We start from the raw sequence: 14,045 nt of genomic DNA on the forward strand, positions 1-14,045 counted from the left end.
CCCAGCCAGTGTCCCCAGTGTCCCCTAATCTCCCAGTGTCTGTGTTCCCATGTCTCTGAGTCCCTAGTGTCTCAGTGTCCCTAGTGTCTCAGTGTCCCCATTTCTCCCAGTTTCCCTAAATGTCTCAGTGTCCCCATGTCTCCCAGTGTCCCCATGTCTCCCAGTGTCCCCATGTCTTTCAGTGTCCCAATGTCTCTTAGTGTCCCTGGGTCTCTCAGTGTCCCCATGTCTCACTGTGTCCCCAGTATCCTAGTGACACGGGGGCACACTGAGACATGGGGACACTGGGAGACTAGGGGTCTGGGTGACATGGGGACACTGACACTGTGATACATGGGGACACTGAGACACTGGGTGACTTGCGAGACTGAGACACTGGGGGGGGGGGGGCAATACAAATATACAGCAGAATCAAACTGGGAGTAGTTTGTTGGTGATTTTACAGAACTTTCTCTGATGTCACTCCTTGTGATTATACAAATGATTAAGGCTGGTATTTATTTTCAGAAAAGGTGGCAACCCTAACTACTCTTCACATTCTCTTGCTTAACCCCTTAAGGACCAAGCTTCTGGAATACAAGGGAATCATGACATGTCACACATGTCATGTGTCCTTAAGGGGTTAAAGGAGCACTATAGGGTCAGGAACACAATCATGTATTTCTGACCCTATTATGCTAAAACAACCACCCTGGCCCCTTCTTGACTCCCTAAATATAGTAAAATATGCTGCTGGATCTGCCTCTGAACTGACTGTCTGCTGACATCATCAGAAGTGGTGGTCTGATCAAATTACAATACTTCTCCATAGGATTGGCTGATAACTAGGCAGATCAGGGGCAGAGCCAGCACAAGTCCAACATAGCCCTGGCCAATCAGCATCTCCTCATAGAGATGCATTGAATCAATGCATCTCTATGAGGGAAGTTCAGTGTCTGCATGCAGAGGGTGGAGACACTGAATGGCAGTGCTGCACACTAGGCAATACTGCCACAGGAAGCACCTCTAGCAGCCATCTAAGGAGTGGTCAGTGGAGTTATTTTCTCTGAAAAGAATGATTCTACTGAAAAGAACAAATACAATAAGTGGTAGTTGTTTTGGTGACTATCGTGTCCCTTTAAGTTTGGAAGCTTAAGAGGGATGTATGGGAACAAAACTTGTGTGGACTGGCTGACAATAAAATTAGTTTAGGTAATGCAGACGTTGGTCTCTCTAACACTGTGGCATGTCCCCTTTCTTTTACACTTACTACATACACCTTTTCTCTGTCCCATACTATATACCAGGAACTTCTGCCTGCTAGTAAGAAGGTAAGGAGACAAGTGGACCAGCGAGTGCTAGGGGACAGTCCTTAGAAAGCATGGAGTGAGCGCATCATTAGACACATTTATGTCAAGCTCAGGGTGCTGCCTGCATAGTATGCCCTTAGTTGGACAGCCTGCATTATTGGCGGGCAGCCTGACATGCATTCATGCCAGGCTGTCCTTCAAATTCTTTGGACAGACATGCCCCCTTTTTGGGCATGTTCTCCCCTTTTGGCAGTTTTGGTTACGTGATTTGCACCAGTGGCCCACCCTTTTACCCCGCCCATTGACTTCCTGCTTCATTGGACACTGCTGTTAGGGGGTATGGATTTACTTAAAAGATGAAAGCATAAATTAGAGAGAGATTAGCATAGAGTATGTGTTTTCTTATAGCTGAATCCTTTGAGTTTCCCTCCAGCACCATCTCCATCAGATACATGATGCTTGAGAGGTATGACTGTTTTAGTGTTTTTGGTCGATAAGATTCCGTAATTAGGCCCATCATAATTGTCAGCACCAGGCCCAGTGTGCTCTTAATCCGGCCCTGGCACAGGTGGGACTATTGCGGGACACCAGGGAACTAAGGTGAGAAAGCGGGACAGGACCTGAAAATCTGGACTGTGCCACTGAAATCAGGACTGTTGGAAGGCATGGGTTAGAAGAGGTGGGCATGCAAAGGCAGCTGACGAGATCTGCAGCTTTTGTAAGTTCTTAGATATACTCACAATGGAAATCTATACAATTAAATGCATGCATATTTTTGTTGTGGTATATATATACTAAACAGTGATTTAAAAAAATGTTTTGTTTTGTGGACAGTGGAGTGTCCCTTTAAGTGCTTTAGATATCACTAACTTGCCTATCTGTTTTCCTGTTGCCATGGGAAGAAAGAGAGTTCTAGGGTAGTGATATGTTCTCTGTGGGGTCCCATAATGTAAATAGGATGTATGATCTGTGTGAAGATTCTGCTGCATCAGTAAGCAAGAAATTATTGTTCAGGGTTTCTAACCACATACGAGAGATAAAGGCTCATGACTCATTATGTAAACCTATAGTGCACTTCCGATCACCTGTGTTTGAGAAAGTGCTAGCTTCACACCACTTCATAGTTTCCATGTTCCTCAGTGTTTTAAGTTGACTGTTACATGCCATCACACCTCCTTTTCTGTTCTCTCATGGTTGTAACACCATTGAATATTAACTATAATTTTCCACTACCGTAATGTGTCTTCATGAGTTGCATCCCACACTCTGTGCCAGTATAGAGTTATTTACAGAGATAATTTGTGCAAAAGACGTGTGAATTAAGTCCCATAGTACCATCACTACTTGAATTTGTAGTGATGATGGTGCAATGCGTCTTTCACTGTGATTCACACATTTTCTTCCAAATTAAACTGCAGTGGTTCAACTTCTGAATGATCTGAATGGCAAGCAAGGAAAAATTTTAATGATTCTGAGAAATGATTTACTGAAAAAAAAAAAAAAAACATGACTAATATAAGCCCTTAAAAGCCCCATAGTTTTATAACAAACAAACAAAAACAAAAAAAAAAACACAAAAGCAAAAACACAGGAATAGAAAAATATTATATGATCCATTAACACAGATTTTACCCCACTGGAATTTTCCTCTACAAGCATACAGTGATAATGTGTGGGTTTTCTTTTCTTTTTCTTTTTTCTTTTTTTCCTTCTTTTTTTTTTCTGCTGTACTTGGGTATGTCTTTGTTTAAATGTGAAATACTCATCTTTAAAGGGACACTCCAATGCCCAAATACAAACAAACAAAATCACTATTAAGGAGCTATACCCCAAATGAAGAGCATGCTGTTACTAGACTTTTTTTTCATTGGTAGGATATATAATAACACCTTTCAAAAGCTGCAGCCTTTTGTGCAGCCTTTGTAAGCCCTCCCCTTCTAACTCCGCCCAGACTTTCCATGGCTGTCCAATCACAAACCTCCCAATGCAGCTTAATGAGAAGTCTTTGCAGAGTAGGTGCTCGGAGAAATTGCCGGCCTCTTGAGTTTAGCTTCACTGAGCTGACCAACCCAGGAAGTAACAGGACACGTTGACTGAATGACAGTCTGGGGGTGTACCATGGTTAATTTATAAAAGTGGAAATTTCTATTGGTATCTACACTTTTTATACAATGAACAAAAGAGGACTCACTCTGAACTAGAGTGCATTAGGTTTTGAAGTGTTCCTTTAAAGATTTTTTTTTTTAACATATACAGAATTATTCACAATTGATCAAAGTATTCAAACTGGAAAAAGTGTCTGAATTTGAAATATTTGAATTCACTTTAGTGGATGACCCCGTGAGTCATGTAGGATTTCAGTTTGGCTACTCGGGCCTTAAATATGAATGTCACTTTCAATTCACTTTGAATTCTCATGTTAGTAATTAACCCTGTAAGTCTTTTATTCCATGCTTAGACAGCATGAAAGAGAAAATACCACTTTCTTCATTTCAGGTAGGCCTATGATTAAGGGAGGATGCAACTGAATCATATAAAACATTTTTTCAGTCATCCTGTCCTTTTTGTTTGACCCCTCCAGTGAATGTACCTTTATAAAAAAAACATAGAGTAATGTAATAAACAATTAAAAAAAAAAATCTTTTCTTTTTAAATTTTTTTGGGTATTTGATCCTTTGGCTTGAATGCGTTTCTACCCAGCTGAAGCTGGAGACACACTGACAATGTATAACAGATAAGGGGGAAAGATTTTGTGCTGAAAGAGATCCATTTTTTTGTGAATCTGCCTCAAAACGACACATCGGCAAAGAACGTTAAGAATTAGTGTAAGGCACCTGACTTAACAACCACTACAGTGAGTTGTAGTGGTTATGGTGCTCAGAGTCCACGTTAAACGTTAAACCTCTCTGCAATTTATTTTAAAAAGACCACAATTTATATGAAGAAGTAATGCAGCAACACTTGTCTCTAAGGTCTCACAGTAAGTAAATACAGTTTGTATTTTAAGGCATCTGTGTTTTAAAAAAAGAAGGGAGTTATCATATCATTTTTCGCAGTGGTGTGGTGTAAGTTTTGGTTTCATATAAGTACGTATTTGCATATTTTCTGTGGGTTTTACTGCTGAATTCTTGTAATCAACCTTTTATTTGTGACAAACTTTGCAGCTCTTATCTAACTAGCAAACCACAAAACATATCTTTTTGTCAGATACAAAATAATAGGGCACAACATTACATTGAATGCCGCTTATATAAATAGCTGCTCTCTCTTAAATCTTGTGTCCATTTCTCTCACTGTTAAGTTTTTAAAGAGTTGCAAGCTGTGTATACTATCAAGTATTAAGATATGAACATGGTAGTCGATAAGATTTCTGAGTTGGCTAATGCAAATTTTATGTAAATTCTGATGCACAGATGCACATTGATTGACTGAGATCGGTCAGTTGATGATCTCAGCCAATCAATGAGCGGCAGGATTGGCATCTGCCTTCTGAAGCTCTGACGAATCCAGATGTCGTAAATCTGTCCACAAAGAAGGGGCCTGACAGATAGGAGGGCAAACCATTACATAACTAGTTTGTCCCATTACCAGGTAATGGGTCCAGGGTACTCCTCACATCATCATAACTACTCCAGTGGGCCATATTTGTTGTGATGTTTGGAATAACACTTTAACACTGTTACCTATGAAATAGAACCATATCATATACTGAAACTGTGTTATGATAACAAGAGATTAGTCTAACCCTCGTTGGAAGGGGTTAACATCAGGGGAAAAAATGCTGAATAGCAGAATATTTTGACATGAAAACAAACCTATCGACAGCCTCTTGAAATCTGAAAAAAACATCCCCACGAGGAACCGACCCTTAAAAGTTCAAATATTACATTCATTCTTGGTTTATTTACTAAACTCGATTTTTTTTTTTTTAGATTTTTCACAGGAATTGCAAATATCCTGACTATCCAAGCTGTGACTGTAACTATACTTTTAAACACAAATACGCTGCTGGAAAACACATAGGCGATTCTGTCAAGCCTTTGAACAGGATATGACATGATTTTATGGGTAAACACATGTCAACATATTAATTCTTTGTCATGCTAAGGTATAAAGACAGGGCCGGTGCAAGGATTTTCAGGTACACAGGTGAAGATGGTAATGGCGCCCCCCCCCCACCCACCCAAAAGCATCTTTACCTGTGTGCCCCTTAACCCACCTTTTGTTTCTAATCCCTTTTTTAAATGTCTTACCCCTTTTAGTGTATCTTATCCCCTATTTTTCCCCATTGTATGTCTTACACCTTACTTGTGTATCTCTTACAACACCCCTTTCTGTGTCTTACTCCCCCATCTCCTTTGTGTGTCTCCTTCTCTCCCAGCCACTTTGTGTATTTTACTCTTACCAGCTCCTTTGTGTGTTTCTCTTTCACCACCAGCCCATCTGTGTCTCTTTTTCCTCTTCTCCAGGTCCTCTTTGTCTCTTTCACCCCCAGCCCCTTTGTATTTCCACACCCAGGCCCTTCTGTGTGGAGTTTTCATCCCCAGCCCCTCTGTGAACTCACTCACCCCTAGGCCCATCTGTGTGTCTTTCTCCCCATTCATGTCACTCTGTGTGTCTTTTTCCCCACTCTGTGTTCTTCTCTCCTCCCCTCCATGTCCATTAGTGTTCTTCTCCCACCCTTAACTGTCTCTTATTACCCCCATCCCCCTTAATGTTCCTCTCCCTTCTCTTTAAGTGGTCCCCCCACCTGTGTTCCTTTTCCCTTCCCTCCCCTGTACCTTAGTGTTCTTTACCACCCCCTTCCCCTATCTTATAGTGTTCATTCCCCCCTCCCCTGTCCCATAGTGTTCTTTCCCCCCACCTGTTCTTTCCACCCTTCCCCTGTCCCTTTGTGTTCTCTCCCCCATCTCCTGTCCCATGGTGTTATTTCCCCCCCTCTCTTGTCCCATAGTGTTCTTCCAGCCCCCATCCCATAGTGTTCTTCCACCCCCCTCCAATGTCCCATAGTGTTCCTTACCACCCCCCTCAGCTGTCCCATAGTGTTCTTTTTCCGCCCTCTGCTGTCCTATAGTGTTCTCTCCCCTCCTCCCCTGTCCCATAGTGTTATCTCCCCCCTCCCCTGTCCCATAGTCTTCTTCCACCCCTCTCCCCTGTCCCATAGTGTTCTCTCAGTGAGCACTTCATTTCAGTCCGGCCGGGTACATGAAACATAAGTTCCTGTACTGCGGTGCGCACTGCTCCACTCGGCCACGCTACTCAGTGCCTGGCAGGAGGGAGAGCTGTGCGCTCATCTTCTGACGGTCACTCTGATCTAGTGCCCCTCGGGCCGGCCCTGTATAAAGATACAGAACTACAATAGGAGAAATATAACTCTTACCTAGCTTAAACACAGTGTAAAGTGCCTAATTCCAGTTTAGGAGCCCATTCCAAACCCACTTAAGATATTTTGAAAGGAAGGGCATGGTAACCAATTTCCAAAGAATATAATTGAAAAAAACAATGGACTGGAATGTGAACGAATGATTGGGTTCTTCAGATCATGCACACAATCTCGGCCACTGCTCCCTGCACGGGTCTTGGCAACTTGTGTGATAACACTGGTGCCTGAGCCCCACAGTAGTGGTTATGGTGCCTGGAGTGCTGGAGTGCCTCCCACGATAAGATGCCAAATGTTTTAACACTGTTTTACAACCTACCTGGATTTACCCAGGAGAGGTTCGATGTACGTTTAGAGCAAAGCAGTACTCACACAGGTCTGCAATCTTTGGCTGGGAACCTCTGCTAATGCTGCAGTCAGTGCAGTGTGGGCATCCAGCGGGATCAAGGTAAGATGTCAAACTGTGCTAATACTGTTTGCCATCTTACCATGAGATGGTGCCAGGGAAATTGTAGCACTCTAATCTCTAGACGGGTGGTGTTCTTATGGTGCTTGGAGGAAAAGTATGAGAATGCTAGCTTTTTCATAGGGTTTCCAGATCCGCCATGTTGCCCTGGACAAATAGAACTTCTTCATGTTGATGGGCACCATTTGAGATATGGTTCTATGTTTAAAGAAACAGACCAACACCGTAACCTCTATAGCCCTTGCATCCTCCCACAATAAGAAGTCAAACCATTTATGAATTTGGAGGCAGCAACTGGAGCCAGGCAGACCCTAAGTTAGTTGTCAATCCATCCTTAAATGGCTTTACTACTTACTCTGGAAATGTGCTTTGGCACTCCTGGAATAGGCTGTAGTGGTTATGGTTCTTGGAGACTTTAAAAAAATAATAATAATTATCTGCAGAATGCTAACATCTATGTTTACATGTAGTGGAGAAAACAAACAAAATTTAAATTTGTTTTAAAAAAACTCCAGAAAAATAATGTCTGCCCTTCCTTGATGCATGACTGCCCCTTTAATTAGCATTGCAGATAATCCGATAAATTAAAGGATTGTTTACCTGATGCTGCTTCATTGACATTTAGATCCATATTTTTCATTTTTAACAGCAGAAGTGACATTCTTTCCGGCTTGATAAATAGGTGTTATTAATTTTTGTAAATAGCTATGGAAACTTTAGATAGTGTTGTGTGAACTTCAGAAGCCTCTATGTACTTAATGTAAATGCTAATTGAGCTCAAATAATTATTAATAGCGTTAGAAGGAGCCAGTGCAATAAAGCCAGCTCTAGCTAATATTAAAAAATGAGACCTGTTTTCACCTAAAAATGTTTATTGGAAAAGTTCCTAGCACACAAGGAAACCGTATTACACTGCCTGTTATTTGTCCTGAAAGTAATGTGTTCTGAGTGGTTATATTCGCTTATTTTCTGTCTAGCTTATGACTTGCTTATGGACTGTATTCTCAATTTCGAAGCTCTGCAAATGCTCCTCTATTTACATAATATGTCTTAGTGAAAAATGATTGTGATAATCTCTCCAAGAAGGAAAAAAAAAGAGTCTGCCTTTTTTTAAAATGCACTTTTAAACTTTCTATCAGTTTGATAAAATCCAAGAACGCTAGAATTTTCAATTGTCTGGAAATCACTGTGTGCTGGTGTCACCTCACCCACTGTTGCTCCTTCAGGGGTAGTAGAGCCATAAACAACAAAAAGACAAGTGCTACAAGATGCAAAGTGAACAAATGTGCTACATACATTTACTGGAAGGACAAATATAAAAGTACCGATTCTGATTATCTCCTTTATCAGTCCATAATGTATGGACTGTTATTATTTAATATATATATATAGACATTTTCGTTCGCTATAGGATAATATATGTTGCAGAAAGGCATTATAAGCATCGATAAAGGGGTTGACACAAAACTTATTTACTTTTATATTTGTCCGTCCAAGAAATTTACGAAGCACGTTTGTGCACTTTGTACATAGGAGCGCTGCCCTCTATCTTTTTGTTATTTATCACGAATGTTAACAGGAAACAAGATGTTATTGAGGGCCCTGCTCAAACACGCTTACAATCTGGAGTAGTTATCACTTGAAAGTAGAGCTGCTTAGTGACTTGTTGCAAAGCCCACAGCTACTCAGAGAGTTGTAGAAATATATGTTGGTTTATTCAGGTAGCATTGAACTGTGGTGGATTAGCAACTTTAGCAAACACACACTTCAGGTTTAAGTGGCTGTAAATCATCTTCATTTTACCTGGAGGTCCACCAGGTACCGGCCACAGCCTCCTGTGGCGCTGGGAGATCTTACAAAGAGCTTCTTTTTTTACATACCTACCAACATTGGGAGATATTAAATCCGGACCGGTATGCAGGCCTTCAGGGAGGCGTCGCTTAAGACACAACTTGCGTCACTGATGATACCCATAATAGTCATGCCTTGCCCACTGAAGTGGTGTGTCAGCCTGGTGTCCAGTTTCACCTGCTCTACACACAGAACTCCGTAAATGGTTCTAGTACGCACTGCACCACGTGAGTGCATTTCACCAGGGAATTAAATTGGGATGGCAGAAAAAGGCAGTTGGGAGGCTTGCTTTAACTCCACTAACAGCTCATTAGGTCAGGCAACAAGAAACTGTCATGTACTTGCCTTTCAAATAACATCCCAAATAGGACATCCCAAATAGGAAGATGACAGGCAACGTTTCTACAATAGTGTCCGAGTAATGCCTTATCATCAGATGCAATTTAAATGAGATGTCTGTGAAGCTCCATTTCTCAGATTTTATATATATATATATATATATATATATATATATATATATATAATTTCAGCATTGCTTGCCACTGTAAATATACTGGATATAAAACATGATCTGCTCATTGATTAAATGAAGACCATTTCTGGATAGTCTTCCAACCTCAAATAACTGAATGCAGCTGTCCAAACAGGTGATTATGCGAATCATGTCTGATAAGATGCACTTCTGATAGTCTTGGCAGAACGACCAGAGTTCTGATTTCTATGTAAACCAGCTTGTTACGAACCATGGCTGCTCTGTGAAATCCAAGACCCACTGGTCTGATTAAAGAAACAGCAAAACAAAACAAAAATAGTTTCAATTAACAAAATGAAGCTAAATATTTTTTTTAATATTTGTATTTAACTCATGCCCATTATTTCCAGCATATTATATTATATCTCTAACGAAATAGACATACACCCTATAAAGCCATCACTCCATACTACTACAGAAAGTACTGTTTGCTGCCAATCAGTATGAAAAAAACAACAGTATTTATCAATGAAAAACATGCTATCTTGACAAATTACCTCCTATTGACAGAAACAGATTGACCCTTGTGTCAAGTGCTAAATACGTCAATATTCATGTGCTGAAACCATGCTTTTAGGTAGGGACTAAAAGTCAAAATGTAGATTTCAAAAATATTACAGTGTTACAGTGAACCATGATTTAATTTACCGACCAAAAGAAAAAGGCCCTATTCAGAGCTGTGCACCGCAGTGTGTATATTTTCTGTAAATACAAGCCCTCTTTGTAATTCTTTGTAATCTTATCTTGGTGTCAAAAGGCTATTGAGATCAAGATTGCAAACACTTTGTGTCTTTCACTCATGTGTTTCCTTATAGTTCACACTTTTTTACCAGTTGTTTATTTGATTTTTCTCTTATTTTTATAGTGTTATATTATGGGGTTGGTGCTTTATAAATAAATATACGTAATATCAATTGGTTTTGACCATTTGTGCTACATGTTGCTCTTATTTTATTTCAGTGTAGTGGCCAACATTTCTCTCCCACATTATTTCACAATACATTGACATCACATCTAAGAGGCAGATATGTCATTTTTCTTAGTTTAAAAAAGCAATCCCCATTTTAATGAAATGTAAAAATACTTTCAAAAATTTGAAGAAAATATAAATATATTTTTTAAAAATAGACAAAATATATAATTGACTTTTGAGGTCCCTGCTTTTTAATGGAAATTCCCAAAGTTCGGATGTGTCTTACCAATTCGGTCAATCTTGGCCACCTGTTTGTAGTATTATTGTGGATCACAAACCAAGAAAGTTATGGTGGGGGAAAAAAGGTGATTGGAAACCCCATCCACCTGAAGTTAGTGAATAGTAAATGCATTGTTAAACACATCTGCACACAACAAGCAAGCCATAAGACTTGTTTTTTTCTCACAGAAAGCTCTCATTTTCAGTGCAGTTACTATTGCAAGGGATTCTGGGCGGACGTATGCAAATGAGTTCAACAAAGAACCACCTTTAGTTAGTATTATTGTTATTCATTCAAATGCAAAGTTCATCTGAGCATATTCAGCAGGAATTTTATGAGTTTATACTTCAGCGCTTGTCATTAATAAACAAACAGATATTGGACCCTAAGTTTATGTAAACTTTATGTTTTTTAAAACTTTGTTTTGATTTCAGTTTCTAAACTAGATTCTATAAAGCATATACCATTAAAAAGTGCACGTACCATTCACATTGTATTTACATCTCATGCTGGCATAATCTAATTTGTGTATTATAGCTATAACTCTTAAATGAACAGTAGATGAACGATCTTGTTTTTAGAACGTAGCTCTTTGTGCGGACGAACAATAGAAACAGAATTTATTGTTTGCGCTCAGACTACCTTTAGTTTGCCTGTGATTTATCTATTCCTAGTTCTGTTATGGCATTGCAGACAGCCATTCTAATACACTGCTAGCTTTAAACTGATCAGCCAATTGCCCCGCTATAGGTTAAGGTCCGTCTCTGCTTCCTATTGACACTTAGTGAATTAAAAGTCTCAAGATTGATGGCAGATGGCTGTCTGAGCCTATATATCTCCGGCTCGATTGAAGTCATTTCATAAAGACATTTCTTTTTATAACCTCTTTTTCATACAAAACCTTGTTTTTTTATGCTGTCTACTGGCAGTAAAAATCATCACTGCGGTATTGGGTCAGCAGTTGTTACTTTCTATGCTTATGGAAAGAACGTGTCATTTTTCACTTATATCTCATTATTCATTGATTTTTCCTGTTTTTCTTTTACATGCTACATGTCCTCTAAAAATGTTAATGTTATCGTAAGTGAAAAGTGGCTTATGAATTCAATGTATATGAGATGCAGAGTATAGCCTTTTGAACTAGGCTATAAGTGGTATCTCAGTGTAATCGCCCTGATCGTGTCTAACAATGGGAGAACCATACTAATAAACAATAATAATACCGGTTAATTACATGGCACTTTGATATGATGCTTTGATATAGGCAATTATGGAATCAGATGGAAACATTAATAACTCTTTGATTCAGGAGTAAACATACAAAGGAGATTATTTTATTATTTGAGATTGTATAAAATATTCTTGATTGAAATTTTATTTTATATTTGTACTGTTCTAAAATGATAGCAAAAGTGTTTAAATTATTTCCTTCTTGTTTTGCCAGTAAGTGCTACGGTCCCACTGCACTTTCACCCCAAATTCTTTGACATTATTTAAGGATAAAGTTACAGTCCCTTGATTGAGACGTCTGATACATTATACAGTTAACGCCCTACTAGAAGTGAAAATGGTTTTGTATACTTCTATTTTGTTCACATCCCAAGCCCCCTACCCCCTACCAAAAATCTATTGAGCTAGATGTGGCTATTCCCTTTCAATTGGTAATCAGTAATTTGGAAAAGCAAATGTTATTGACCTATCTATAGCTAAGACTGAAGAAATCTCTTGGAATGATGTAGCTTATTTTTTTCTTGAGAAGAAAGTCTTATTCCAATTATTAAGATTTTAGATTTGTTTCTATTCCTTTGGTACTGTTAGTAAAAACTATATCTCATAGGGACACGTCACACAAGTTCAAACAAAAGTACGGCAATGAAAACAAACATCCGTATGCTTTAATCACTGTGGGCTTGTTTATTTTATTGATCTGACTCGTGAAGACTGTAAACTGGTGGAAGTGTAAAATTATTTTTAATTAGTATTCTGCTCCTGGTCCATTGGATGTAATTTAATTCTTAGGGCTGTCCCCAAACACATGTACCTTGAGCAGAGGAGGAAAAACATTCTGATTGATAGGCTATTCCATCATTTAATAATGCCACCCACTAATGTTGCAATTTGTACCAGATACACTTGATAGTGTAATGTATCTTCTCAATGAGTCAGTCTATCAATATGTTTTGCAATTTGCCAATTTGGGCGTTCATCTATTTATTGTTTCCTCAACAGATATGGTCCGGAAAAAGAATCCCCCTCTGAGAAACGTTGCAAGTGACGGTGAGGCACGGATACCAGATTCTGCTGCACCAGAGCTTAACGATATAGTGAGAAATAAGGAATTATCCACAGATCCGATGCAAGAAAATAACGAACAGAGTGATTCCTTGGAACATAGCAGTGCTGATCATTGCTTTCAAGAACAAGAGGCTTCTTCCAGCTTTAAAAAGGACTCAGAAAGCTCGGGATTAGGCGAAATAGCTGTATATAATTACAGTCAACTTAAAGGAAGAAATGTTTGTTTTCCTCACGATGAGGTGACAGACAGAAATATGTTGGCGTTGTCCTCTGTAGATTCTAGGGTCATTTGTGAGCCCCTAAAATCACCTATAAAATCGGAAGCCGATGATGCACAAGAACTGGTCTCTACAGCATCTGGGGACACTTTAGAGGCAAGAGATGAAAATGATATGTCACCAAGGGCTACAGACTATACAATGCAAAATGTCACAGTAGACTGTCAAAACTCAAGTCCAACTGCGATGGCCTCAGAAAACCTACACGTGCCTTCAGATGGGAGTGCAGGGCTGAACAAATCCCAAACGTTTGTAATTGTTAATGACAATTCGGATTCAGCACCTTTATCCCCAGAGCTTCAGGATTTCAAATGCAACATTTGCGGATATGGTTACTATGGGAATGATCCCACAGACCTGATCAAACACTTCCGTAAATACCATCTAGGCCTGCACAACCGTACCAGGCAAGATGTTGAACTTGACACCAAAATTTTGGCACTTCACAATATGGTACAGTTCAGTCAATCCAAAGATTTCCAGAAAGTCAATCGTTCTGTGCTTTCAGGTGTATTACAGGACATCAATTCTCAGAGGCCCATCCTGCCAAATGGAACGTATGACGTGCAGGTGAGTAAAGTTTATTACATATGAATAATCTAACAACGCTGACAACCTAAAAAAGACCATTTACATAACAAATATTAGATTGTCCTTTAAAATCAAATGTTTTATTTATAGTCTATAAAGGTGATGCATAGTTGGCTTATATAATATTTTACAATGTATGTTGTTTTTATATGTATGTATATGTGTGTGTG

At 39.3% G+C, this 14,045-nt stretch overlaps 1 protein-coding gene across 2 annotated transcripts in view; it reads left to right on the forward strand.

The window, feature by feature from the left end:
* The window catches only part of TRPS1 (transcriptional repressor GATA binding 1), a 242,106-nt gene that overhangs the window by 53,351 nt on the left and 174,710 nt on the right, over positions 1 to 14,045 (forward strand). For both annotated transcript variants that reach the window (XM_063450276.1, XM_063450277.1), the window contains exon 3: positions 12,941 to 13,854. In XM_063450276.1, coding sequence (XP_063306346.1) covers positions 12,943 to 13,854 — 912 coding nt within the window. In that variant the 5' untranslated portion in view covers positions 12,941 to 12,942. The remainder of the gene's footprint in view (positions 1 to 12,940; positions 13,855 to 14,045) is intronic.

This window comes from Pelobates fuscus, chromosome 4, assembly GCF_036172605.1.
Source record: "Pelobates fuscus isolate aPelFus1 chromosome 4, aPelFus1.pri, whole genome shotgun sequence".
In the NCBI taxonomy this organism is placed as follows: Eukaryota; Metazoa; Chordata; class Amphibia; order Anura; family Pelobatidae; genus Pelobates; species Pelobates fuscus.